The 27724-nt window shown below is 31.3% G+C and overlaps 1 protein-coding gene across 2 annotated transcripts in view; it reads right to left on the reverse strand.

Moving 5' to 3' along the window:
• LOC106664486 (cubilin-like) overlaps window positions 1-27724 on the reverse strand; it is a 33409-nt gene that overhangs the window by 2229 nt on the left and 3456 nt on the right. For both annotated transcript variants that reach the window (XM_014390232.2, XM_014390233.2), the window contains exons 9-60: window positions 27366-27495; window positions 27120-27305; window positions 26909-27052; window positions 25449-25633; window positions 25131-25281; window positions 24878-25068; window positions 23118-23471; window positions 22872-23028; window positions 22638-22810; window positions 21928-22093; window positions 20709-20907; window positions 20532-20641; window positions 20285-20471; window positions 19963-20123; window positions 19451-19741; window positions 18555-18751; window positions 18325-18493; window positions 18076-18260; window positions 17790-17958; window positions 17403-17575; window positions 17200-17346; window positions 17029-17146; window positions 16724-16951; window positions 15977-16084; window positions 15697-15918; window positions 14458-14645; window positions 14214-14394; window positions 13954-14145; window positions 13733-13897; window positions 12640-12833; window positions 12433-12564; window positions 12152-12369; window positions 11917-12092; window positions 11650-11847; window positions 11382-11516; window positions 11142-11317; window positions 10897-11059; window positions 9135-9326; window positions 8989-9074; window positions 8742-8927; window positions 7518-7737; window positions 7144-7328; window positions 6943-7083; window positions 6706-6877; window positions 6436-6624; window positions 6093-6195; window positions 5806-6023; window positions 5566-5741; window positions 5356-5506; window positions 5091-5302; window positions 1552-1693; window positions 1311-1465 (exon numbers count right to left, since the gene is read on the reverse strand). In XM_014390232.2, coding sequence (XP_014245718.1) covers window positions 1311-1465; window positions 1552-1693; window positions 5091-5302; window positions 5356-5506; window positions 5566-5741; window positions 5806-6023; window positions 6093-6195; window positions 6436-6624; window positions 6706-6877; window positions 6943-7083; window positions 7144-7328; window positions 7518-7737; window positions 8742-8927; window positions 8989-9074; window positions 9135-9326; window positions 10897-11059; window positions 11142-11317; window positions 11382-11516; window positions 11650-11847; window positions 11917-12092; window positions 12152-12369; window positions 12433-12564; window positions 12640-12833; window positions 13733-13897; window positions 13954-14145; window positions 14214-14394; window positions 14458-14645; window positions 15697-15918; window positions 15977-16084; window positions 16724-16951; window positions 17029-17146; window positions 17200-17346; window positions 17403-17575; window positions 17790-17958; window positions 18076-18260; window positions 18325-18493; window positions 18555-18751; window positions 19451-19741; window positions 19963-20123; window positions 20285-20471; window positions 20532-20641; window positions 20709-20907; window positions 21928-22093; window positions 22638-22810; window positions 22872-23028; window positions 23118-23471; window positions 24878-25068; window positions 25131-25281; window positions 25449-25633; window positions 26909-27052; window positions 27120-27305; window positions 27366-27495 — 9147 coding nt within the window. The remainder of the gene's footprint in view (window positions 1-1310; window positions 1466-1551; window positions 1694-5090; window positions 5303-5355; window positions 5507-5565; window positions 5742-5805; window positions 6024-6092; window positions 6196-6435; window positions 6625-6705; window positions 6878-6942; window positions 7084-7143; window positions 7329-7517; window positions 7738-8741; window positions 8928-8988; window positions 9075-9134; window positions 9327-10896; window positions 11060-11141; window positions 11318-11381; window positions 11517-11649; window positions 11848-11916; window positions 12093-12151; window positions 12370-12432; window positions 12565-12639; window positions 12834-13732; window positions 13898-13953; window positions 14146-14213; window positions 14395-14457; window positions 14646-15696; window positions 15919-15976; window positions 16085-16723; window positions 16952-17028; window positions 17147-17199; window positions 17347-17402; window positions 17576-17789; window positions 17959-18075; window positions 18261-18324; window positions 18494-18554; window positions 18752-19450; window positions 19742-19962; window positions 20124-20284; window positions 20472-20531; window positions 20642-20708; window positions 20908-21927; window positions 22094-22637; window positions 22811-22871; window positions 23029-23117; window positions 23472-24877; window positions 25069-25130; window positions 25282-25448; window positions 25634-26908; window positions 27053-27119; window positions 27306-27365; window positions 27496-27724) is intronic.

Below are 27724 nucleotides of genomic sequence, written 5' to 3' on the forward strand. Positions count from 1 at the left end.
GAAAATTATAAATTGATCAATTATATGATGTAGGCATATGACTTGGTTCACAAGAGGCAAAAAGACATGGCAATATCCAATATTAGATGCTTTTAGCTCCAAACTAATTTAGGAATATAATGTCTGTCTTTGCTGGATTTTTTTTTGTGTGTGTTTTTCTTCTGAAATGATAAAAGGTCTTTCTCTACTCCAATAAGTAAACTACTTATATTTTAGTTCCAATACTTTAATTTGTACTTCATGATGTTCCCAGAGAATGCCAGATGCTTGAACTGGTTATAATTTATTTTCCATGCAATGCAACTCTATGCACAGGAGGTGATAAAGAAGAATATGGTGCATGGATTTGACATACTTTTGGATAGTTAGGCAGCTATAATAGCACTCAATTTTTATGCTTTGATCTCCAAACAAGTCTGGGAATGCCTGAATTGCCTAGTGGCTGTAGCAAAACATAAAACTTATATTGTGGTGTGCTCTAGAAAGAAAGTTTATCCAGAAATACAGACAGAAATGAACTAGCAAAAAAAAGCCCTCATAAAAATAGCTTGAGAAAGAAAAACTCAAGCATTGGACAAACGTATTGGGTATAAAGAAAGCCAAGAGATTTATAAATTTCTTCCTTAGGACTTATAAATTTCTCTTTCGCTCAGCCGACAATATTATAAGCCTCTATACCAGTCACTGGTGTCTTAACTATCATCTTAAGCAGATGGACAAAGCAGAGACAGGAAAGAACCAATGGTTCAGGAAAGAACCAATGGTTCAGGAAGAACCATTCATCAGCACATAAACCTTTGTGATGAAGCATTAGCCCAGTTACGGCACAGTAACTTTGGTGAGGCAATTCTCATACTAAGATAATTATGCGAAGAGGCAGTGAGGAAAGTGCTTAGTTTTGTAGGGAAAAAGTCTAGATTTTAGTATGGTTTTGTCTCAAGTGATGCAAGCCTATGAGAAGCGTGCCCATATAAACTGCCTTTTTTATTTATAAGTTATTATGTTGAATTTAAAGTTAACAAAAGTCAATTTGAAAGTGTTAGCCTTTAAATTTTTCAACATCACATTCATCTTCAAGGACAAACTTGGTTCTAAATTTGAATAATTTTCAGGGTTAAAAAAAATAAATACGTATTTTTTCTCAATGAGGAGGGTGTAGACATAATGACAGCAACATTTTACATTTTTCGGCAAGCAATGCATTTTAAATTATCTAACCTGAAAATAAGCCACTTATAAACCAAGTGATGAGAAGAAAAATCACAGAAATGTTATTAATTCATTCATCAAATTCATAATGACATTATTACCGTTATTGATGATGTATCACAATCACCGCTGGGCAAATTAATTTCCCTAAAATGTATGGAAATAAAGGTTTTCGGTGGTGTATAAATTTCTATGTTGCAGCTTCCATACACAATGTTAACCCTTCCTTGTTGGCTAGTATAGTTGTCTTTGCAAACTTTAAAAATAGCAAATATCCATTTTAAATATTTAAAGTAATCAAAAATAATAGTTGAAAAATGATTATTTTTAAAAATAACTTACACTTGGACATAATCGTGAGGTTGAAACCACTGTTAGACACTTCGGAATTGCTGTTAAAACTGATTAACACAATCGCAGTTGATGAGTAGTAATTAATGCTTTCATTTCCACAGAAAATCGGTTTTGGATTCTTATCTATATTCTAACAAAAAAAAACCCTGATTTTTAGCCTTAAAAAATGTAAATTGCCAATTTTTTGCCTTTTAATTAAAAACACAGAGTGACAATATTATTTTATACACATACATATATAATTTGTAATGATATAAATGAAATTAATTGAGTTGCATGTCAAGAACAAAATAGTTTTGTTTCTTTGTTAAATGGACAAAAAAAATCTTGGAATCATACAAACACAATTAATTAATATGAGATATGCCAGTGATATATCCATTATGGATTTATCTGCAAGGAAGCTTCGCACCTCCTAGGGATCTCGGTAGCCAAGTTGTTAGGGAATATGACTCGTACTTGTCATGCTAGCTATTTGGGTTCAAATACAGACAGCATCTTTATCAAAAATTGCTCATATTGTAGCAATAATACCATGCTTCCTGAGGATATTGGGCAAGTGCCCTATATTGAACTAAGTAAGCATTTTGATCATCTCCCTAGATGCAAGAAGCAAATTTCAGACAACATGGAACCCTCAGAAAATAAAAAACGTTCTCTTTCCTTTTCAAATTGTATAATGAATTGCTGCCTTACAACTCTTTCCATGGTACACAGTTTAACCTGTTCACACATTAGTTTTAGTAACCAGCAAAAATCAGCTAATTGTAAGGATGAAATACTAGCTTTATCAATGAGTATGATGGTATAGTTTAGTTCTTACAGAAAAACCATTCTGAGTGTCTAACTTTATGCAAAAAGGATTTTCTGTCGGCAACCATTACGACCTGGAGGATTATGGTGAAATATTCTGGCAAACAATTTAGAAATCAGTATTTAGCTCACAGGCTAATCTATTCCATTGGGAGACCCAGAAAATACTTTTTTTAATAATTTCAAAAGCTTCAAATCTGACAGATGACAAACAAAAAGTTCAAGAACTTTCTGTATATATGAGAAATGATGTCTCAATATATTTGAAAAAATCAGGTCAGCAGAAGATACCAAATAGAACATGACATTTTGTGTTAAGTATGGTAAACCAAATATAATTTTCTTAAAAAATCGATACAACTTTTCTGCAGTGGCCAAATGGTAAAGGCTTCCAACTATTTTTTAAGGCTTTTTAAAAATATATGAAAAATGTATGTTTGACCCCTTGTTTGCACCACCTAGTAATTAGTTGGACATTAAGCACTCACAATGACAGGAATTTCTTTACATTTTAATATAAAATGTACATAAATTTTCTTGCACTTCCACATTGACTTTTGCAGGCACCTTGTTGTTTTCTGAAGGTCCTCTTCACTTAACCGCTTCACTTAGAGCAGTGGTTCCCAAACTTTTTTGACCCATGGACCACTTTTTATAATCAAAAATTACACACAGACCCCCAAGTGAAAAAGCCACATAAATGCAAAATATAAAAATTACAAATAAAAAAAAAAGATTTGTTGAAGAAGTATTTTTGAAATTATAAATTATAAATATATATAAATTATATTATTAATTACTTTTGTTTAAAATAAAATATAAAAAAATTAATGACTTGGATGAACGTGATGAGATGTTATGAGTGTATAATTTCTAATCGGTTTCTTTCTTTTGTGATGAGGATCATAACAGCACTGAATCCATGTTCTACCAAATAGGAAGACGGGGAAGCTGTGAACAACTTCTGTACAATAACCCATAATGCAGGATATTCAATTGAGATTTGTTTTTGTAACCAGAATTTGTGGTATCCTTGTACAAACATTGGTTTCAGTTCCTCATTTCAATATGCTGCTCCTGTATTATTATGGATTCATCTGTGTATGGGATCTGAGTTTGTCCACGTGCAAAAGGTTTCAACACCCAGTCGGGAATGCCCAAGTGAAAAATATCTTCCAATCTTTGGTTCAGGTCTGTATGAAGAGCCGTTATGTGTTGACAGTAAGGAAGCAAATCTTCATCTCTAATTTGCAATTTCGAAAGATTTGGAAACTGAACCCAAGATTTGTTTGTAAAGAAAAAGTTTTGCAACAAATGCAGATATTACTCTTTTAGTTTTGATTGAATTTAATTGGTCACCTTGTAGTTTTAAATTAGTTTCGTTAAATTTGGCAAATAAATCAGACATATAGGCTGTCATTTTTTCAGTTAATTAAATTGTGTCGCAAATCATTTTCTTTGGTTTCTAGGAATTCCAACACTGAATCAAAGAGCACATAAAATCGATTTAAACACGCACTTTTAGATAATCAACGTACTTCTGTTTTATATTATATTATTACTTATATTATATTATTTTATATCAAACCTTGCATGGACACCCTGACGTTGTTCAGAGACCCCCAAATCAATTTTAATTTTCCACGGACCCCCTGAATGATACCAGGGACCTCTGGGGGTCTGTAGGGACCACTTTGGGAACCATTGACTTAGAGTGTCAAAGTATAACAAATTTTTATTATTCTAAATCACACACATTTTAAGAGACCAGCTGGTAGCCACAAATACAAGATCCCGTAGTAAGTTGTATATTACGAGGTAATAAACAAATTAAAACAAATTGTTTGGTGCTGCTTTACATAAGAATAGTTTCCCTTTGGGAACTTGCAATATAAAAAAATCCTACTTTTTAGCAAATAGACACTCAAAAGTTGGGTCTCTGGTAAGAAAATATTAAATTTTGATGAATGTTATTCATCGTGAACAGAATTTTCATCATTGGGTTGATGCATCACACGTTTTTATGTTAATTTATGGTCCATATGTAATGAATGGTGTCTTCAAGCACTTTTGAGAATAAGATGTATATTTTTTTAATTACCCCCCTCCCTCTCTGGCCAGTTTTGGTCTTTGGGCATAGAAGTCAACATATTATGTTTCAAAGATGTCCTAGTTTCAAATCAAATAATTTTTTTTTACCCATTTAATAAATACTGTACTGTATATTATTGTTTAGGTAAATTCCAGCAGATTTTCTTTATTTATGAAAGACGCCTTTCACTCACCTTGTGAGGATCAAAGCCTTCGAAACAGAATAGAGTTTGTTTTTGTGTTCGCTCTATTCTGTTTTGTTTTAACAAAGTCTGATGAAGCTCAAAAAGAGAGTGAAAGATATCTTTCATAAATAAAGAAAATCTGCTAGAATAAAAAGTTTTTTGAATTTATCTACACAATAATATACAATGAGGTTCCATTGCAAAGTGTGCATACTTTAAAACAAATACTGTATTAAATATATTATTACAACAAAAACCTGTTCCAATTTGAAGACAATTAGTATTTTAAAATCAACCAAAATATGGGTAAATAGTTTTTTTATCTTCAAAAATATCTCTGCCTTGATTTGTTTTCAAACGTTAATTTTTTTTTTAATGTTACTCATAAAAGTTTCAATATTTGTAAAGAGATAAGAAATATAGAAGAATATTGCCTACCGAGTTTCCGACATCTTCAATTTCTAAGTAGTCTGCTTCACATAATTCTGTCTCTTCGATATCAACATTATTACTACGAATCTGAATTATCTTCGAATTTGTTATTAACCGCCAAATGCAATGTAGATTTGCCGGGTATGCTGCTGGATAGTTTGGTGAAGTAAGGGTTGTAGGTTGATCAGTTATGTTCAGTAATGTGACTCCACACACATCTAAAACCAATCAGTATCAATATCTTCAAAGATTTATTAAATTAAATACATACCGTGGAAAGAAGTAATGTGAGAATACAATGTTGCGTTTGTGTTTGGTTTAGCTCGTAGTATGATTCTAATAACCGACTGAACAGTTGTGTCATAAATGGGAGAACATGTTTCAATGAGTGGTTCATCCTTTCTGTTCAGGTTATCGTGTATCTAAAGCATAAAATCATATTTTTAATAAGCACATTTATTTTTTATTAATTTGCTATTACTTCTATACAAATAGGAGAAGCACTTGGTGAAGAAACGCTGAAATTCAGGTATTTAATAAGGATGTTCCCCCTTGGAGCAGTGATGTACCAATCACACTGGAGTGGAAGTGTAGAATTAATTGTGAGATTGAAACTTTTGCCCAGTGTCATTGGGCCTCCACAGGCCCTGGATGGAGCTTTAAATCAAAATTTTAATATTATTATACTTGTATAATATACATAGAAATTTTAGTAACTAACCTTCAACAAAGAACACATCTATCCCAACTGTGCTATTTTTTGTGCGTTTGTCAAGCTCAATAACTGCCTCTTTTGTTTTTGTTTCGAATACTTCAGATTTCACATTGCCACACAGAGTTGCGAGATTTGTTTTGTTTTTACTTGACACCCCACCGTCCCAAATCTTAATATATTCCATCGAACATTCCGACGAAACGGTTAGACCCATGGACCAAATCCTGTGGGGGGGATAAAGAAGTCAATATTCACAACCTTGATGGTCAACAAAAGTTTCATGAAATTCTTGCCTAACAGCGACAATAGCTGAATCTGGAGCTATTACGTTCCAATCACATTTCGCTTCTGAAGAAAAAGTTAAACTCTTCGGTGATGTCAAGTTTCCTCCACAATCTATAACGTATGATTATTACAGAGTGGTATGTTTCATCATGGTAATAAATGAACTATAATGAATATATTGACAACATATAACGTTATATTTTTAATTAAGAGGCTTAATTTAAACTTAAAAAACGATTTTTCTTAAACATAATCTTTTATTTTCTTGTTGTAATTATGTTAAAGATTGCTATTATCCATAGAAGATTTATTCATTTAGTAATGAATCTTAAAAAAAATAGATAAATTTACCATAAGTGTAGTACTGCAAGAAAAAGCCAGGAAACTCTTTGGCATTGTTTGTTTTAAAAATGACATTAAAGGCATCTTTGGCCATAAAATCTGGAGGAATGTTTTGGCCACAATATTTGCTATTTATTTTTTTGTTTTTTAAATTAGCAATAATTCTGATGTAGTCTGTTGTGCAGATAAAATGGGTTTCTAAAATAAAATAAAATAAGTAAACAATAATGAAAAAAAAAAAAAAAAAACTACGCATTTGTTAATGTAAAAAGTCAGAACCATCTTGTAAATGAAAGGCTTCAAAATGAGCTTTTATATAATTGCCAGGAGAGATAATGGTGTAGTTACAAGTTAAGTTCTTAAAATAATTATCTGGGTATCCAGGTGAAGTAATATATTCGACATCTGATTGAGCATAAAGCAAACCGCCACAAGATGTTTTCCATTCCAACTGTAAAATAAATTTAAAAAAAAAGATTAAAAATCTGAAGAAAGAAGAATTGTTTAAATAAATACCTTAAATCCTCTACCAGAAATATTTTCATTTGTTCTGAATAAAATTTTCATTTTATGAGATGATGAGGATTTTTGAATGCCTACGCCCCTACCGCACTGTCTACCTAAAGACACCCACTGTGAGTCTACATAATCAAAAAACTGTGGACAAAAAAAAAAGTTTTAATATATATCTTTATATTTTGCTCTTTTCTAACTTACTTCAACAAAATCATTTTTGCATAATGGACTCTCTTCTAATTGAAAACCATTGACTAAGTTTGCAACGATGTGAGAGTCACGCTTGACGATAATGATCCATTCACACTCGCTGTTATTACTGTATGAATTTGGATAGTTGGGAGAAATAATTGTTCCATTTTCTCCTTCTATAAGATCGCCGCAATCTATAAAGTTTAATTTATTATGTGTTACTTTTTGTTTTTAATAATAACATCAGAATTATAGCATTTTATCTGACAAAACTGGTCAGGTGTACGTATGTTGAGCAAAATATTTATGATAAAATTTGAATTGGCTTTTAAGAGAGTGATAAAACAAAATAAAATAATTATTTAAAATGGAGACGTACTTACCACCACTGGATGGCAAAACTGTAATGTTAAATATTTGTTTTGATTTTTTTGCAGTCGTGTAAAAATGGACCCAAGTATACTTGGCACTCGTTCCAAATGTATGCGTATTTTGTTTTCCACAGTATTTGCCGAGGGACACAGCCATACCTGTCGCACCGTTTCTTACCTCCAGATAATTGTCATCACAACTATCTTCAAAGAGCAACTCAGTGAGCACAATCTGAAATAGATTTTTTAAATTGTAAACTTTTTGCTTGAGAAAAGTGGAAATTGGAAGAAATTGTGAAAAGAAAACCAAAATCATTTATAAATCATGCAAATTAATTAAAATTATTTTATAGTATGGGCTTTTGCTTATTAAACTTAAATAGAAAGTGCAGCTCGTTTTAAATATACATCATGCTTTTGGGCCAAGCCCTGCATATGTGTACAGCATGTAGAGAAAGGCTGGTCAATGTGTTCCACTTAATTAAAAGGGTGCAAATAATTGACTCTATTGACCCTATTTGATTTTTGGAAGAAACAGTGGTGATTTATAGTATATTGTACTGATATCTCATTTTGTTTTCCCATTTGTGTTTATTGGGAGAGAATGTATTAGCATAAATGAGACGTGTGAGAGGGGCGATGGAGGAATATTGAGTACTCCATTGCCATTAGATTAGTTATATAATGTGGGGGATGAAGGAATATCAAGCAATCCACTACTGCAACTGAGAAAATTTTATGTAAATAGGAAATGTATTTGACAGTGAGTGAGAGCGTGATTTTAAATATAAAAACTGCATACTTTGTGGACTGAAATGGCCTAGCTGTTGACATAGACTATAGCCTTGATCGCAGAACGGATAAGATCGTGGTCCGACCCTGAACTGCTAAAATCCGAAGTGGGTGATTCTCATCTGACAGCAATTTTTGTAAAATTGATATTAGAACAGTTCTGCCCAGATTTGAGCTTATATAAATCAGTAAATGCCAATGTAACATTTGGTTTAACACTTGCTGCAAGTGGTTTTTTAGTTACCTTGCAATATGATAATGATAATTATAAAAACAGAAACAAATATAGAATGAATATGGCATAAAAGATGCCAAAACATTGCTAAATAGTAAAAACCATAGTTTCATAAAAAAAAAAAAAAATTTACACTGTTATGGTATACAAAAAAGAACTGCTCTGTTAATAAAAAAAATATATAAAAAAAAAGTTTTAAACACACATGCCTTTACAGGTTGTAGACTGTGTTGTAAAACCCAGACACAATCATAAGGAAAGGGCTGTTCAATTGGTAACCTAGGAATGACAAGATTATTCTCATTTTCTAACACACCACCACATGCGTTCAATCTCCATGAAATTCTCAATTTAACATCCACGAGTGGGCTATTTTCTTTGTACGAACCCTGAACCTAAAAGAATTTTTTATATTAGTCATCCAGTCATTTCTGATAAAATGAAAAGAAAATGTACCAATATCTTTGCCTCGTTATATGGCACGAATACGGTGACTGGGAATTTTGAGGAAATATCGTCGGATCTGGCTAAGATCTTGATATCTTCAAAATACAAGTACTGTTACTTAAATTGACTTGAATAAATCATCTATACTAACTTACCACCTGTGTACACAATTATTTTAATTCTATGGTTTTTCTCATACTCAGGATTTATAGTGTTATTGAATGAGAAAACAACTGTTCCAGATGAATTTTTCTTTGTATACTGCCATAAACACTCAAAGGATGGAACAGAGGATGCAAGTTGAGACTCAACTGACCCAACTTCACCTTCTATGTACTTGCTGCAAGCTATTAACACGTATAAAAACTACATTATGATTAATACAATGTTCAATTTTAAGCATAATTAATTTTTAGAGTGAGATTAATTAATTTACAGTTTTTATTATTTTTTAAACATTGTTTTAAATTAAAATTATATACAGGGTGAGTTTAACATCTGCTGCCTTGTTTTTATTTTATTTATTTATTTTTATTTCTTATTTTGAATATAACCCCTAGGTATGTAAACTTTTATTTCTTATTTTGTTTCTCATAAATTAAAAAGTTTTGATCTAACTCTCGCGGATAGCGAATTAAGAATAGAGCTCAACTATTTCAAATGGCGAGATAGTCATCAATGTAAATTTTTGAAGGTGTTTTGATACGGAATTCAATAGTGGTGCAATGGTTTTTTTTAATTTGAAGCAAATGTTATGAATTTATTTTCAAAAAACTATTTCTGAACCTTGTTTTTTGGAAAAACAAAATCCCCAATTTCTTTAACCATAAACCAATTTATTTACTATCATTTTAATTGATAGTAAATTAATTGTTCATGGTACCAAAAGAAAAACTTTGCAATAAACAAGTGACTCAGAGGACACTTTGGAATGTAAATTTCTACCTGAAATTACAAATTTTCAATATTTTTTAAAATCACCCCCCCCCAAAAAAAAAAATAATAATAATAATAATAATAACATTTACAAATTCCAAAACTCTATCACAAAAATATAAAATATAATAAATGACGGGATATTAATTTTAAAATACATATAAAGTAGAGTCACACTAGCCCAATTTCAGGAGATGATTTGCATTTTCTAGTTAAATTTAAAATATATTAATAACCATTTATTGAGGTTAAGATCTTGTCCACTATAAACTCTACTAGCAATTTTGTTGTACTTTTACGCTTAAAAAGTGAGATTTGAAGTCTGCAGGCTGGTGGGCCTGTAATTTGGTAATTTCTGAACATTTTGGTCTGCCTATCTTCAACTTTTTGCCATCTTCAGTGTAAACTTTTAAACAAGATTATTGTATTTTTAAAAATGGCAGGAAACATGTCTGGCAATAAAAAAGCAAAATGATCAGTAACAATTAAACGCTTTTACCCTTGTAAAGTATTTTAAAAGTCCATCTTTTAGCTGTGTCTAAACATCCAACTCTTAATTAAGTAAGTCTGTTTTACTCTTTGCTCCTGCACTATCCCAGTTAACTAATCTGAAAAGGTATTGGTCCCAATTGTTCCAAAAACTTGAAAGACTCCACTGTATGAAAGATTCAATTGATTGAATGATAATCAAATTACAAAGTTTTGGGTGTTTTAAACATTTGAAAACAATTTCTTTATCGTGACACGTTTCAATTTTTATTGAGATCATCTTCAGGGCTCAAAGTGTTTGTCTTCTGTGTAACATTTACACAGAAGACCACTTTGAAAACAATGTTGCTACATAAATTAACAAATAAAAAATCCTTCAGCTGAGCAGTTTTGGTCTTTGTTAAAAGTGAACCCTTGGACCAAAGAGTTTATGACACTAAATAAAATAGGTAAACTTTTTGCATTGAATCAGTTGATTTAAAATTTTCTTACGTGCTGGCTCAAACGTTGTGTAGTAAGCTTTGAATCCATGGTACAAACTACACCTTTTGCAGGTATACGATATAAACATTATATTCGAAGTTGATTCCACCGTGGTGCCATTTGGTTGAATACCATTCAGTACTTTTATGATTTCTCCATCAACATTGTAGAACTAAATTAAGATTTGTTAATCTTTGTTAAGAAGCGTTTTAAATTTACAAAATGATAAATTAAAAAAAAAAAAAAATAGTTACTTTGACTGAATTTTGATCACTCTTACTACTGGGAAGATTGAAATCGGAAAATGTAAGTTTGACCTTTTTTCCAAATTGGCCTTTTATTTTCCACTGGCAATAAATATTCCAACCCTGAAATGTATAACCTGGGGAAACTATTGACCCTTCATTAAATAGAAGATTATGTCTGCATTCTGCAACACATGAGAATGTAACCACACTTAAAAATTGTATTGAAAATTTTCAGGAAATAGTTACTTGTAACTTTTTTTGATAACTCAATCGAAAAATCTGGTATTTTTCCTTCACCACTGTTGTATGTTATTCGACACCTGCTTATTTCTAGTTCATACTTTGATTCATCGTCTGAGCTGTATAAGTACATGTTATGATCTAAAATTATTATATATTTTATGTATGCACAGTTAACGATATACTTTACATAATTTAACAAAGTTCACTTTATTTATCTGAAGTTTTGCTAAATTGTCTAAATTACTATAGAAGCAGATTAAAACCAAATTACCATATAGTTCATTCTTTATAGTGAACAAAGGTTGTTTTTTTATTGAATACGGCATATCTTTTTTAAGACCAGATAATACCAAATTATACGACTCTCCTGGTTCCCCTCGTAACAACCAGGTGCAATTTCTATTATGCGTCTTTAATTCATTAGAATCAATTTTATAACTTGTTTCAAATATGGTTCCTCCGCATGTTGCTGAAATAGTAAAACACAAATGAGAAATGTACTAAAAATCTAATAAAAATTAATTAATTACAAATTTACATAGTGAAATAGAAGCTGTGAATCCATCATTGGGATTATCTATCCCCGTAAAATATTTTATGAACAGTGCATTCCCTTCAGTTTGAATAGTAGGTGGTTGTTGCGAGCAGTACCTTCCGATTAAAGTTCCCAGTTCTGAGCTGCCTTCACGAAGCTCTAGGTATTCAAAATGACATCTGAAAGAAGAATTTTGTCTAAATATGGCTCTTAGAGTCAAAATATAACAAATATTAACTCGTTATCATATGCCATGTTAATTCTTTCAGTCAGGTGAAAGCTAATGCTTTTCCCACGGTCCGTAAAGACGATCCATTTACACTCAATATGAGCGGGAGGTACATTCGGATAATTTGGAGAACTAATTGTTACTGCGCTCACATCGTTGTCTCCCGTCAATAAAATGTTTTCATTGCCGCAACGATGTGATACCGTCTTGTAAGACAGTTCCATTTCCTGATAAAGGAATAAAACATTTAATGTTAACTGTTTGAGCCATTGATTATAAATTTAATTTACCAACTCATCTTCAAAAGTTATTATGTTAAGAAGGATATAGGCCCTGTTACTATTAGTCTCTGGAACTTCTACTGGTTCACAATATTTCCCTTGGCCTAAGAGGGGTGAATCTGAATAACCACCATTTCTTATCTTTGAAAAAAATAATATAAACATAGATTAATGTTTGAATGTGAATGCAATGTTAATTGTAATGAGTGCGATTACCATTAAATGACTCTTTGAACAAGAATGATCTGAAAATTCAATTTTCTTAAAATGTATTTTTATTGTATGCCCTTGTTTAACCGTGATGTTCCATTGACAGCTGGCAACAGGCTGATGAAATTTGGCTGTAGGTGAATTCAAAATCTTAGCATACGAAATAATTCCTTGTGGACTTGTTAGTCTCCCACCACATTCTAATTAACAAAACAAAAAATCATACTATTTTCTATCAAGCATTTTATAACAAAAACAAATACATTAAACAAATAAATAATCATTTTTATCAATTAGCTAGGTATACAGGGTGTCCCAGTTCCTTCTGATGAAACTCAAGGAATCGATTCTACTCTTCGTTTGGAGCAAAAAATGCTCAGGAGAAAATTTTCGGAAAGTTCTCTATTTTGAAGATATTTGTCAATTTAGGTTTTTTCAACTTTTCACTACCTTACCACATAAAAACGCTTACAACTTCCAAAATGTTGAGACTACAACAAATCCAATTACACCATTTGAAAGAATGCTAAATTTGCTGTAAGATACTTTTATTTGCAATAATCTGAATGACATAAAATGTTAGCCAATATCAGTTGAAACATGTCAAAATTACAAAATTTAAAATTTTGGTCTTGATTGCAATTCTACTGGTTACAAAAAAATACCTACAACTTGTCAAATTTCACAAAAACTTCTTCATCTAATATGCTTTACATTGATATATCCAGGTTTTTAAATAAAGTTCTAGTAGAGTTGAAAAATCAACGTAAAGCATATTAGATGAACTTTTTCTGAATTTGAAACTTTATGTCATTCAGATTATTGCAAATAGAAGTATTTTACAGCAAATTTAGCGTTCTTTCAAATGGTGTAATTGGATTTATTGTAGTCTCAACATTTTGGAAGTTGTAAGCGTTTTTATGTGGTCAAATAGTGAAAAGTTGAAAAAACCTAAATTGACGAATATCTTCAAAATAGAGAACTTTCTAAAAATTTTCTCCTCAGCATTTTTTGCTCCAAACAAAGAGTAGAATCGATTTTCTGAGTTTGATCAGAAGGAACTGAGACACCCTATAGAATAACTTTAACTTGACGTTACCAATTGTTGCTGTAGCTGAAAATCCAACTTCTTTAACAAACACCCAATAGTTTTTTACTTTATAAACCACTTTGGCTACCTTGCCACTACGGAATGGAAGCAAGATGTCACTGTCATGACACAAAGTGGCGATTTTTTCGTCATTTCTGTCAACCCCATCATCCACTGAAATCAATAGTCAGTAAATAAATTTATATTTGAGATTAAAAAAGGGTACTTACAATTGTATATATTTATGTCGGCATCACATCTACCACTGGGCCCTTCAAATTTTATTGAATTAAACCGAATAACAATATGGTTTTGTGGGTCAGTTTCAAAAATCCATTCACATTTGAGTTCAGACATAGCTGATCTACCAAACTTGTATGTACTATTTTTTGTTGTAAGGTATATCCTTGTATTACAGGTTCCTGAAACAGTTAATAGTTATAATGATTATAGTATAATTAAAAGGTTATAAATTAAATTTAAACTGTACCACTTTTATTTTTGGAAATATTAGGATTGTATTTTTTATCCAGTTGTTGCCAACTTAAGAAAAACCTCGATTTGTGTGGTTTTATGCTTATTAAGACAACTTTAGTAGTTGAAGTAAATTGTGGTTCCTCCTCACAAACGACTTTTAAAACAGGATCGCTTGTACTGAAGCCGTTGTAAAACTTTAAAAAAATTTAAATCAATTTCATTCACAATTAGTATTTTATTTTTTTCCCCCCATTTACCTTCAGACAATATTCAGACGGATCTTCATCAGGGCTGAGAAGTAAGTTGAAATTTTTGATTTCAAAATGTATTACTGAGTCATCATCAGTGATAATTTTCCAGGTAAATGTTTTACTCGAAGAATAAAAGTTTGGATTATGAGGGTTTGCGATCTCTCCCGAAGATCCGTATAATACTATTTCATTATCTATATAAAAATTTTCACTGTTAATTAGTGTTTATATAAGTAAAATACATTTTGACATAATTGTAACCAAATAACCTGTTACTTAATAAGACCCATGACATAGCTGTAAAGGCAATGTATATGCCAAAATCTTTGCAGAAGAACTTGGGGGCTAATTTCTAAAACGATCCTAGGTCATACCATACGATTGTCAAACCCATGGTCTCATATGAAAGTTATTTATGGTGGCCAAAAATAGAACAAAGAAAGACAAAGGAACTACTAAAAAAATTCAAAAGCATACCTTAGCAAAGCTGCAATGGAACATATACTTTAGCTGCCACCCGTATCTATATGTCAAAAGAATGGCGAGAATTGAGAATTCATCGGGCAGTGGAAACAAGATAAACCAAGAGCTATTCCATGGTGTGCAAACGGCCCAAAATTAAATGGGTATGAGTATGAAGGGGCCTGACTATGAGCACCACATGGTCGTCAGCCCCACCAAAACCACCTTTCAATCCAAACTGCTAGCCACAGAAAAAAATGTGCTCATAAAATAAATATCAAACATCTCAATGGTGATACGATTAATAATAACATTCGAAAACCACTCTAAAGGATCTCCAAGCCTATGAGATCAATCAATTTATCTGAAACTGCCTAAATAACCTACATTAATAGAACAACATCAAAAAGGAACTAGAATTTTCTGGTAATTAAAGAACGCAACAAATACTGGGAGTGTAAACATGAAGCAAACAAAAAGACTACTTGCTACTAAATGAATAGTAAAGGAATAAAAACTTTAACTGGTACATTTACAGGACATGCTCCAATAAAAAATAATTAAATAATCGATACAACAGTGTACAACAGAAACTATTTTGCAGTAATATATCCACTTAAAAAAAGAGCTTTGTCAGTACCTAATGGGCCTATCCTAACCCATCCAACAAAAATAAATGTAGAAACTTTTTGGTAAGAATACAATAACATATTCTATATGTTCTATATATATATATATATATAATGAAATCATACATAAGGTTTTATGTCATGATGTACTTACTAAGGATATAATCCATTTTGAATCCTTTTCCAGATCCATTTTCTGCGCTTTTGAACATAATCCATATGGACGTTTTACTGCGAAAACTGGCCGGGAGTGTATTGTTGCAAAACAAGCCAAGCAATTTTCCTTCCCAGTTGTTCTCTCGTATTTCTATATACTCTTCATTACAGTCTGGTTTTTCAAATTGTATCATGGAAAACTGGTAGATAAGTTCGTTTCCTAAAATTATACTTTTTTTTGCATATGTAATTCAAAAGCATTTTGTTTTAAGACTTACCTGGACTTACATTTATGGTCCAGATGCATTCACTATTACGTGGATAATTGTCGGGAAAATTAGGTGAAACTATTTGGCCTTTATCAGAAGTAAAGTTTCCTCCACATGCTAAATAATAAAATAATAATAACTACAAGAATATATGTTCACGTTTTAATTAGCACATCCTTTTAAAAAGAGAAGAAGATGTAGTATTACAAAAATGTTTATACTCAATAGATATTACAGTTTTTTAGTTTAAAGTTATATAGTGCTGAAAGCAGCATAATGTAAGTTAGGTTAAACGGTTCATGGTTTAAAATATGACCATCAAACTAAACTAACTCCTTAAATCTTTAAAAGATCAGATGATGTGGAATGTAGTCAAATAGTCCTTTTTTATTTGTTATAATGGATGATTTGTTATAAAAGAAATTTTAAATGAAACTTCCTTTTTTTGCCAACTAGTTTCAATGCATGAAATCATCCAGAGCTCTAACCATAGGAATTAATAATGTAACATTTCAATTTTTATTTAAAAGGTTTAGCTTTACTCTCTCAATCAACTCTTTCATTTAAAATTTCCTTTATAACAAATTGTGGAAAGATAAATAATAAATAAAAAATAAAAATAAAAAAAGACTATCTAACTACTTAAAATTGTCTATTTAATCATTTTTAGAACTTATTCGATATATGTAATATATCTCGGAAAAAATGTTAACTTCTTTAAGGCACTTAATTGTTAAGTTGAACTTTTTAAAATACCTGTATCAAGAAAAGAATAATCCAAAGTAAAATAAGCATAGTGTTTTTCTTTAAATTCAATTGTGACTTTGTTTGTTGATAAAATAATTGGTGGCGGTAACTCATTATCATGAAGGGTCTTGACCAACAGTGTGGATGAGGTGTTGTCTCCAGCAAAAATATTTATGTATGTCATTTCAGTTGAAGTTTTTAAATGGAGGGTAGTGAAAGTTAGAATAATTTTCTTTCCTGATTAAAAAAAAAAAAAAAAAATCAAATAAACTAGTAAAAATCCTTTGGTATGGTGGATTGGATTAGACACTAACTGTTATTTTCAGAATAAATTGTCCAAGTACAGACAGAATCTGATTTTGAATCAACTGGATTTGCTTCTCTAGATTGCAAAGTCCCTCCTTGATATGTTGTGATTTTTCCACCGCAAATCTAAAATTGATAAAGTTTCCAATCGTATATAAAATAGCTAACTTAGTACTTACTGTAGTGTAAGATGCGACGAATCCAAATAAGGGCTTGATTTCACGTGCAAAATATACAATTCGCAATTTATTTCCAGTTGAAACTAAATTCAAAGGTGGTTTGTCCTCATAGCAGAACTGGCCAAGATTTCTATCTGAATCGAATATCTGTCCAAAATGGTTTAAGTTAATAACTGTTCATTTGTTCACTCTTTCTTGCATACTTCTATGAAGCTCAACATGCAGTTTTGTATGTTTAAGTTTGTGAAGGTTAGGTTGATTCTTGATGTTTCACTTGTAGTTATTATGTACTCGCAACGACTTATGTTGTTATAGCCATTTGGATAGTTCAGGGAATGAAAAGACCCTGAAGAAGCTGAATACATTGCTACGCAGCCTGAAACATTTCCAACAAAGTAAAGATGAAATTTAAATACAGTTTTTCAGCAAATATATTTTTATTTTTAAAACATTGTGTGTGTGTGTGTGTGTGCGCATGCGTGTGCGTGCGTGCATGCGTGCATGCGTGCATGTGTGTGTGTGTGTGTGTGTGTGTGTGTGTGTGTGTGTGTGGTGAGTCTTACTTATTTATTTTTTAAATTGGCACTTACCTTCCTTTGTTGTGAATGTTGCATGAAATCCTTTAAATCTATTAACAGCAGTACCATTGAATCGTACAAAAGCATAATTATTCAGAGAACTGACAACAATGGGAGATTGTATCTTGGAATGGCAAACATTAGAAACTAAATGAGCTTGGTCATTTTTCCCTCCGTAAATCTGAAATAAGATAATATTTAGGCTGAAAATGTTTAGTTAATCAATTTTTAAACTACCCAAAACTGTGATTTATTAAAAAAAAATAAATTAAATATATCATTGCATTAATGAGCTTACTTTCAAATAATCATGCGTACAATTTTCATAATTGTCCAAATTCATATCATCGATTGTAAAAACAATAGTTTTGTAAAGAGGAACTGAAATGAACCACTCACAAACTATTGATTTGTTGTAAGCATGGGGATATCCTGGTGATGCGATCTCTCCTGACTCTTTATTTCTGAAAACCTCTCCGCACCCTAAAAATTGTATTCGGTATGATTCAGTTTTCAAATAAAAAATAGGTAGTCCAAAGAGAACTACCTGAGACTTCCCATTCCATGCGAAATCCACTTTTTCCGATATCAGACGACGTGACAAAATTGACAAACACACGGTTCACGTGCGAATCAATCAACGGAATGTCATTTCCTGAGCAGTGTCTTTTCAGTAGCATCCCTGTTGGTTGGTTGTCTTCAGTACCTTCAGTTATCTAAAATTTAATCATTTAAACACAGAAATCAATTTTCTGATGTAAAATATTTCTAGCTCACTTCAAGATAGTTATGTGAACAGTTGTTCACGCCAGTTGTCTTGTATTCCATTGTGAAATGTGATACTCTCATTTTAATTGTGTTGCCTAATGGAGCAACTAAAGTCCACATACAATTTTCCTCAAGACCATATGATGAAGGAAAATTGGGAGATTCAATTACACCAAAAGGAAACCCAGAAATTGTGCGGTTGCATACTAAAAATTGGTAAATTATTATTATTTTAATTGTCTTACTTTTATAAAAGTAGAATTTAATTATTTATTATAAGAATAAAATCATTTTAATTATAATCAGGACCAGGGGGGGGCCTCAGTAGCCGAGTGGTTAGCGTGAGAGACTCTCAGCTCGTAGACCCCGCAGACGTGGGTTCAGGGTTCAATTCCCACCATCGCCTCTGGCCCTTTTTTCACGATACCCATGCATAGTACATAAAGCCATTAAAAAAGAAAAAAAATCAGGACCGCAATGAAAAGAATGATTTAATATAAATCTTTCCTTCTCTTTGTCACTTAGGCAGTTTCTCAGTTAAACTAACTTTTAATTTACAGTTGTAAGTGCCATGGCAATGTCTAAACCATTGCAGCAACTGATGCCCAATGTAATTTCATTACAAGCAAGAGAGACCATCATGACCGAGTAGTTAGGTGTCAGCTTTTTTGTCAAGTGGTAAATTTACAATCAATTATGAAATAACAAATTTATGATTATTTTATTATTGGGTTAAATATAAATTTATATAAAAAGAAAACTCAATGCTGTTTTCTTGTAAAAGACTAAATAATTAATAAAATTAAAAACTGCTCTATGCAAGAATTTGAGTATATCAATTCAATAGACGAAAACGAACAGTTTGTGAGTAGACCTATCATTTGCAATATAGAAGTTTTACTTACCTGTTTGATAAATAATCTGCATTGACCCATAAAAGTGAAACCCTATCTGTGCACGATATTCAATGACTATATTATTGTCACTGATGTCCCATTTTTCAAGATTGCAAACTCCAATCGTTTTTCTAGCACCTTTGCTATCATGTACAATGATATAATTTCCACAGGCCAAATTTTTGTTAATGATATTGAGTTGAATTGAATTCCCACCAGAAGTAGATATTTTCCACATACAATATTTGACAGATGTTACGTCTATCACTCCAGAAGAAGAATTGAAATGACCACCACAATCTGAAAAATGAGAATAGCTGGTAAACAAGAGAACAGAAAAGATTTATTCTTTAAGCTACCTCGGCCATTTTCTTTTAAATTACACAATACAATATTTCTAAAATTTACCTAATAGTTGTGCACATTATATTATTTGCTTTCTCTTATTTGTTGTGTTTAAAAAGCAATTTTTCTACTTCTCAATGAAATATATTGATGAATGTGTTATAAATAAACCTCACCAGAAGACAAGAGATCCCAAGAAAGTTTGAATCCTTTCCCGGTGACTGCATGGTTTGTTTTAAAGCTCAGATATACAGCATTTGCTTGAGAATGAATTTCTTTGGGATATTGTTTAGAACAGTACTTTCCAATCACAGGTGAATATCTGGTTCCACCATTCCTGAATGAATTGAAATAACATTATTAAAATTCACTAGTTTTCGTGGTCCGCTTTACCAATTGATATCTTTCAATTAATTAAGGTTTATTTCAACTAAAACCCTTAATTAATTGAAAGATTATTAAAAAAATTTAAAAACATTTAAATTTGTAAATACATACCGTATTTTCAAATAGTCGTTACGACAGGATTCACTATTCTCCAGGGCGAAATCATGGATGATCAGTCTGATTCTAGTTCCTTCAGCAACATCTATAACCCAGTCACATTTGTATCCATTTGGATAGTTTTGTGGATAATTTGGGCTCACTATACTCCCAACTGAGGTAATTAAAGTTTTGCGACAGACTAAAAAAATTAATTAAATAAATAATAAAACCATAGAACAAACTGTGATGACTTTCTTACTTGAATCTTCAGCGATTGATTCATAAGCTGCTTCAAACGTCGTAAAAGGGGTACTTTCAATCGCTATTTTGTTTGAAGAAGATACAATATTTGGCCCTTCGTTGATATATCTGAACAATTTCGAATCACACAAATCAAATTCAAATATATTATTAGTGAAAGCAAAATTAAACTTACTTTTTATATTTGTTTTTTGCATTTGAAGGAATATCTTGATAAATTTTTAAATAGCTTCCATCCAAATTGAAGTTATGTAAATAAGTCGACAGATGAATGACATAATTTGGAGGTGCAATAATAATAAACAGGCAAGTTTTTGGGTTACGTTGTTTTAGATTTATCATCCCTTGCAATTTAGTTGTTATATAGCCACATTCTTCATCCAAGACAATAAAAAAAATATATATATTATAAAATATAGTTTACACACAGCCATACTTGGCATAACTTTTATATCACTCCAATTATGTACTTCAATAATTATGTGGCCAAATCATCATAAAGAGATAATTGAGAATGAGAGTGTATTTGTTTAGGTTTATAATTTGAATGAGTTAGAATGGTATGAGATAAATGATAAAAATGGTATGAGCTGGAATAAATGACCTAGCTATCGATAGCCCATGAGCCTAATTTCAGTGAATGGGACAGATGAAATCAATGATTAACCCAAGTGCAAGCAGAAGAGTAGGTTAGATTGTTATTATTATAACCAATTATAATATAATTATACCATGAGATGTAAATAAAATTATTGTCCCACTTAAAGGAAAGTATTATTACTTGGTTCCATATGAAGAGCGTGTAGGAATGCCTCCTAATATAAGAATTTTGCTTAACCATGTTACCTAGTATTTTGATAAAATACTTAACCTAGTATTTTGATCTTATGTTCTGATTTGGATTGCTACTGACAGATATGTTGTTTTGTGTTGCCTTTTATGTATATATACTGAATGTATTTATTAACATGACTGTGTAGTGTGAAAGGGCCAATTGTGGAATATTGAATACCCCATCAACCCTCAAAAAGATTAGTCATGTAATAAAGGGGGGGTCCATAAAGGGTTATGGAGGAATATCAAGTTCTCCACCAAATGTAAATGGAATGTAAATAAGAAAGAAATATTAAAAGAGAGTGTGGTTATTTTTCAAAACTGATGCGTTGGGGGTTGAGATGACCTAGATGTTCACAGCATCTGGAGCCTAAGTCAGGTTTGACCCTGGATTGCCAATACCCGAGGTAATTGATTCTCGTGGCTAGTCAGTATTTCTAAATTACTCAAAAGCAAGTATTGCCAAACAGCTGTGACAAGTCATATACATGTGCGGAATTGAGTTTACATAAATCATTAATCAGTAATAATATTATAATTACTTATTTTTAATAACATACCTAAAGGAACTGATGTGTACGTAATTACTGGACTCTTTTGGTGAAAGTCACGAATAAAATATTTTAGAAAAAGAACATTTAAAGAAGACGTAATTACTTTGTTAGTTGTAATACTGTTAACGAATGTTTCTAAGACAGGAAATTCACTAGAACTCCCATCAAATATCTGTAACAATTATTAAACATTAATGACGATAATAAAAGACACCAAAAATTTTCTGTTTTGGCACAAAAAATAATTATTATTATAATTATAATAAATAATCATTTAATAAAAATGTGTAAGGTAAATTGCTTATTAAATAATTTTACAGTCATTTATAGAAGTATATTAATACTTCAAAATACCTGGTACTGTTATCAGTTATTCAGTCATATTTAGTAGTAAGATACACAATTATCTATCTGTAATTTAATAGTCTCACATCATCCTGGTTTACCTATATTTATAGGTTTGCCCTCACATTTCATTTAGAATTTCAGTCTTTCCACCTCAAAGATAGAGAAATGCCGAAATTTGTCTGACAAACAAATTCAGTGAAAATGGGCAAACCAGGATAATCGGAGATGATCAAACTATACATACATCTCACTGATCTCAACAGATTTAACAGTAATTAAGTAAGATAAAGGATATTTTTAATTATGTAAAATAATTATTAGATTTTGTGAATCTATTTAGGAATGTTAGAATGAAATGAGAAATTTACCTGCATAGGTGATTTAATCTTTACAAATTTGTTGGGCTCTGTTGTTACATAAAGAATAATGCGGTATCCAGGTGGACTCTGTATTGTGAAATAGCAAGTTTTAGTAAAAAACTTGTATGGAAAATAGTTAAATTTGATGGTTCCGTTGGCTTCTTTTATTACTCTCTCACACACTGTGAGGGGGAAAATTGAATCATTAAAAGTGAAAGCTAAATAATTACTAATTTTATTTACCTGTTGTGTACCCAATATCAAAGTTACTTTTATTACTTAAATTGGATCCTTTAAAAATGATTGCAAGAGTATTAGATGAAGATTTAAATGATAGTGCAGAAATATTTCCACACCAACGCCCTATTAGAGGTGCATCTGTATCTGGTCCATCATACACCTTAAAAAAGAATATCAATAAGTATATATCAATAAAATAGAGTATAAATATAGAAAAATATTTTCTAGGCAATAACACAAATACAGTACCTCAAGATTTTCTGGTTTTGAGGAAGTGCAGTTTTCTATTGAGAATTTGTTAAATTCAAGAATAATTTTTATATCTTCTGGCATATCCAATTTCCACATGAAATAAAAATATGGCATAGTTTCTAAGTCAAAACTTGTAAATGAAATATTTCCTTCGGGGTCCTTTAAAGTACTGCCTTTGTTGAGAGGCCCATCAATCTGCTGGTAGAATAGATGAAACCCTTTGCCTTCGTAAAACGGTATATTGTTGGTATAGAAAAGCACAGAAGCTTTATGCCAAGATGAAACAATTGGCCGTGGGATGTTGGAATTACACAGCCGTGCAAGAACCGCTTGAGTCGAATCCTCTGTGAACTTTAAAACAAGATAATTTTTTTTTTTAAATGGACTGCTTAAGACCAATTGGCCAAGAAGTTTGATTTGATGAGGACACTTATTGGACTTGAACCCCTTGAGGCATACAAATCTGCTAAAACATGAATTCATCATACAATAGATTAAAAATAAATCCTCCATTCATAGGGAATGTAGCCTAGGATAGAGGCATAAAAAATGTTTACTAAAGGACCATTGCAGAAACTACCAGCTGAACTACTAAATCTAGGATGAGTTACTGGAAAGAAAATAGTTGGACTGGTAACTGGACACTACAGACTCTGGAGACATATGTATAGATTTGGAGTGGCAGAAAGAAGAAGTGTCAGTGGAACATGTCCTGTGTTGGTGAAAAGGCTGAGATTCCTTCCTGGAAAACCACAATCCTGACAGAAACACACGGGTGCCCTTGAAAAGCTTTCGAATCTATTAAAAAGTCTTAAATTTAAAAAGGAGCTCTAGACAATGGATATACACAATAGACCAATAGTGGTCACAGTTCACAAGTCATAAAGATGACAACTACTATAATCCTTAATCTTAATCTTACCATTTACAACTAAGTCCTTAGAAGATTACAGACAGTCCTTAGAAGACTACCGATCCCAATCCAATGGAAATTTTCAATTATTTATTGAAACCCATTCCCAAACAGAAAAACCTCAATATATCCCTATGTCATATTACCCCATCAGTTTACTGACATTAGATGTCAAAATCCTTGAAAATCTTCGTAAATATCTATTTGTTCCAACTTCATTCCAATCAATCAATTTTGGCAACATTACTCTATGATTTATCAGGGTGGTAAACAACATAGCACCCTCTTGAAAGCAGAAAGATGTTGCTTGGGTCCTTTCTTAGAAATTAGGCATGATTTTGAGCCACTTTAAGTGTTTAAGCTTCTTCTGGAAACTTAAGGACTCTTATTATCTCATCCTACAATCCTATCTATCTGATAGGTACTTCACATATGGACTTCCCTCTCATCCACTATGCCAACACAGGTGGGGATATGGTAAGAAGTCGTAAGTTTAACAAGGAGCTCTAGAAAAAATTGAAGTGCACTGTATGAAGATTAACACTGGTTGTGGTGTGCACTCATAAACTTTCCTATTCTAATTTTAATCTTTGTACTAGGATTAGAAAATTAGAAATAGAAAAAACTTGATAGCAAAACCAAAATATTTAACCAAAATCAATGAATCTTCTAACAAAAATAAGATATAGATGTTTATCTCTTTATAACTATGAATGTTCAAAAGTAGGATTAGCTTATTAATTTTAATTGAAAAATGATATTGTAGTAATAGTAATAAATTATTAAATTAAAATATGTTTAAACAGATTTTATGCTGGTAGATCAGTAAGAAATTATCTCATACCTGTAAGTAATCTTGGTTACAGTTCTCATCGCTTTTGATATCCAATGTGTAAACGGTAAATTTAATTCTTTTTCCCAACTCCGCATTTATAACCCAGACGCAATTCAAATTTTTTGGGTACAACCCAGGATATCCAGGTGATTTTAATGTCGCACCTTCTTTAGTTGCGGTTAAGTAATGGTCTCCGCAGCCTGTAAAATTATGAAGCAATAATCGCACGATTTAAGCTGTTCAAAGCAAAAATAGTAAATACTCGTTTCAACAGTTGTCCATGTTAAGCTGAATTCGACGTCTTCAGCTAGAAAGCCACCGGCCTCGATTACTACAATGTTGTTACTAGAAGTGAACAGTTTTGGAAGTATAGTTCCGCAGTATTCATGAAGTAATAACATTCCATCATAAAGCTGTAATATTACAATTCGTATTTTAAATATATGCTATACAAATCTATTCATTCTATAAGTAATCTCTCAAAATTTATTCTTAATATTATATAAAAATAAATATTTAGAACTAGCATAATATTATTTAAAATAATATCTTGAAACTAAAGACTTTTACAAAAAAGTACCTTAACCATGGGGTCCTTTCTATCTTGACATTTTTCAGGAAATTTAAGGGTCAAAAATTTGATACTCAAAACTTTGCCAAACTCTGTTTTAATGGTCCATCTGCATAGTTTCTGACCAACGTTATGGCTGTATGTTAATTTCCGACTCAACGTGCCATTCAATGTCGTGAATGTTTCCACACAATCTAAAATAAAAATGAAGTGCATATATGTGTGAGTTTTTAAGAGCCTTTTATTTTTACACTGCTTACTTTATTGTAAAACTAAGCATAGCTCCAGAAATTTTTTTCTGTAGAATCTGCAGGTGATATCAGAAGTTTAATGTTTCCGTGCTAGCCCGACTTAGTGACCAAATTTTTTTCAAGTGTAATATTTTTTTAACACGTTTAGATAAATCTTTTCCATTCTAAAAACATCGATATCAAAAACCCAAAACATCAATTTATTCTGAAGAAATTGAAGTTTTCCTTCAGAATGTGATAAATTTTAATTTATCTTGTAATGTTAAAAAAAGGGAAAATTGAAAGTTTAATTTGTGTTGATTTATATTTTCATATTTTTAGATGTAAAATTTCAATATCACCAGATCAAATCAATGACTTTTTGATTTTCTGGTGTTTTTAGAAAGGAAAGGACTATTCAAATGTGTTCAAAAAATTAGCATTTCACTTGGGAAAAAAAGTTGGCCAAATGCAAAGAATGAAAAGAACTGTCCAAATGTGTTTAAAAAAATTCCTCCTCAAAAATTCATCAATTTTTTCAGAAGTTATTAATATTTATAATAGTTATTATATAATTTCAGTTTATTGCATAACAGGTTAAAAAAGGGGAAAATTTAATTTGTATTTTTTTTAACCTAACAGCAATAAGTTACATAATAAATTGAAATTATCAAGTTCTAAAGTAATTAGATTTCAATATCTCCAGAAAAAAATCAACCTTGTTTTAAATCTTTTTTTAATTTTTATTTTTAGAAAAAAAAGTACTCAAAATGTGTAAAGAAAATTAACCTCAACAATTCATTCATTCATTCTGGAGTTATTAAATTTTTTGTACAAAATTGATTATTTCAATTTTTTTTAAATTATCACCAGGCGGCTTAGTATGCAAAATTATTAAAATTTTAATAGCACCAGCAGATTCTATATGAAAAATTAACTTACTTAATTTTACAATAACATAGGCAGCATAAAAATAAATGGCCATGTCTTTTATAAAAACTCACAAGGTTAGAGACAAAATATCTAACACTATGAATAAAAATGCAATATTTTATATTAAGTCATCTCCAATCAACCTGATCTACCTTCATATTATTGTCATCAGTACAAAGCTGTGAAATGTTGAATGAAACTGTAACTGTAAGACAAGAGTGAGGATAGGCCAGGAGAATTGGAGACTGCGTATTATATTACATTCAACATTGAATGAATAATTAGAACAACCATTTTCTTGCATACCATTTTCTTCAAATTCACAATGATGTCCTGAGAATCCTGGTGAACAATGGCATCGGAAAGAATTTTTCATCACAATTTCACAGCTGCCTCCATTTAGGCATGGTCTAGTAAAGCAAGAATCGTGTGTTTCACTACAGTTTTTCCCTGAACAGATAGACGAGCTTTTTTGTTGTAAATTCTTGAGTTTCAAGTATATCTAGAGATGGCTTGCCTATGAATTTTGGAGGGCAGAAGCACGTGTAATCGTCCTTGTCAGCAGCTGGAACACAGCTTCCTCCATTCTGGCAGGGTTTTAAAGAGCATCTGTCAATAGATGACAGTTTTTCCATGCATCCGTTAGTTCCTTTTCCAGTGCCTATATAGCCAAAAGGGCACCGGCATAAAACCTCGCTCATACCTGCATACAGTTCTTATATAAGTTCTTATATATATAACAGATACAAATTATATTTTTTACCTGTACTGTGTATGCAGGTTGCGTCTTGGTTGCAACCACCATTGTTGACTAAGCACAAATTGGGTACAAATGTACAAGTTTTTCCATCCCCCGAATAACCAGATGGACAAGCCTGACACATACTAGTTCCCTATATATTCAAAAAATAAATAAACAGTAATTAAATTTTATATAGTTACAGTCCACTCTGGATGGAAATTTCACTACAGTAAATACATGTGAAACAGAGATGAATAATTTGAAAACAGCATAAAGTCAATAATTTATATGTGAAAAAATTTACTCCAATAAAAATATAATTATACACACATCAAAAAATTATATGAAGATAACCAACACTTTTTCTATTTTCTTTCTTA

Source organism: Cimex lectularius, unplaced genomic scaffold, assembly GCF_000648675.2.
Source record: "Cimex lectularius strain Harlan isolate CLEC.00 unplaced genomic scaffold, Clec_2.1 scaffold13, whole genome shotgun sequence".
Taxonomy (NCBI): domain Eukaryota; kingdom Metazoa; phylum Arthropoda; class Insecta; order Hemiptera; family Cimicidae; genus Cimex; species Cimex lectularius.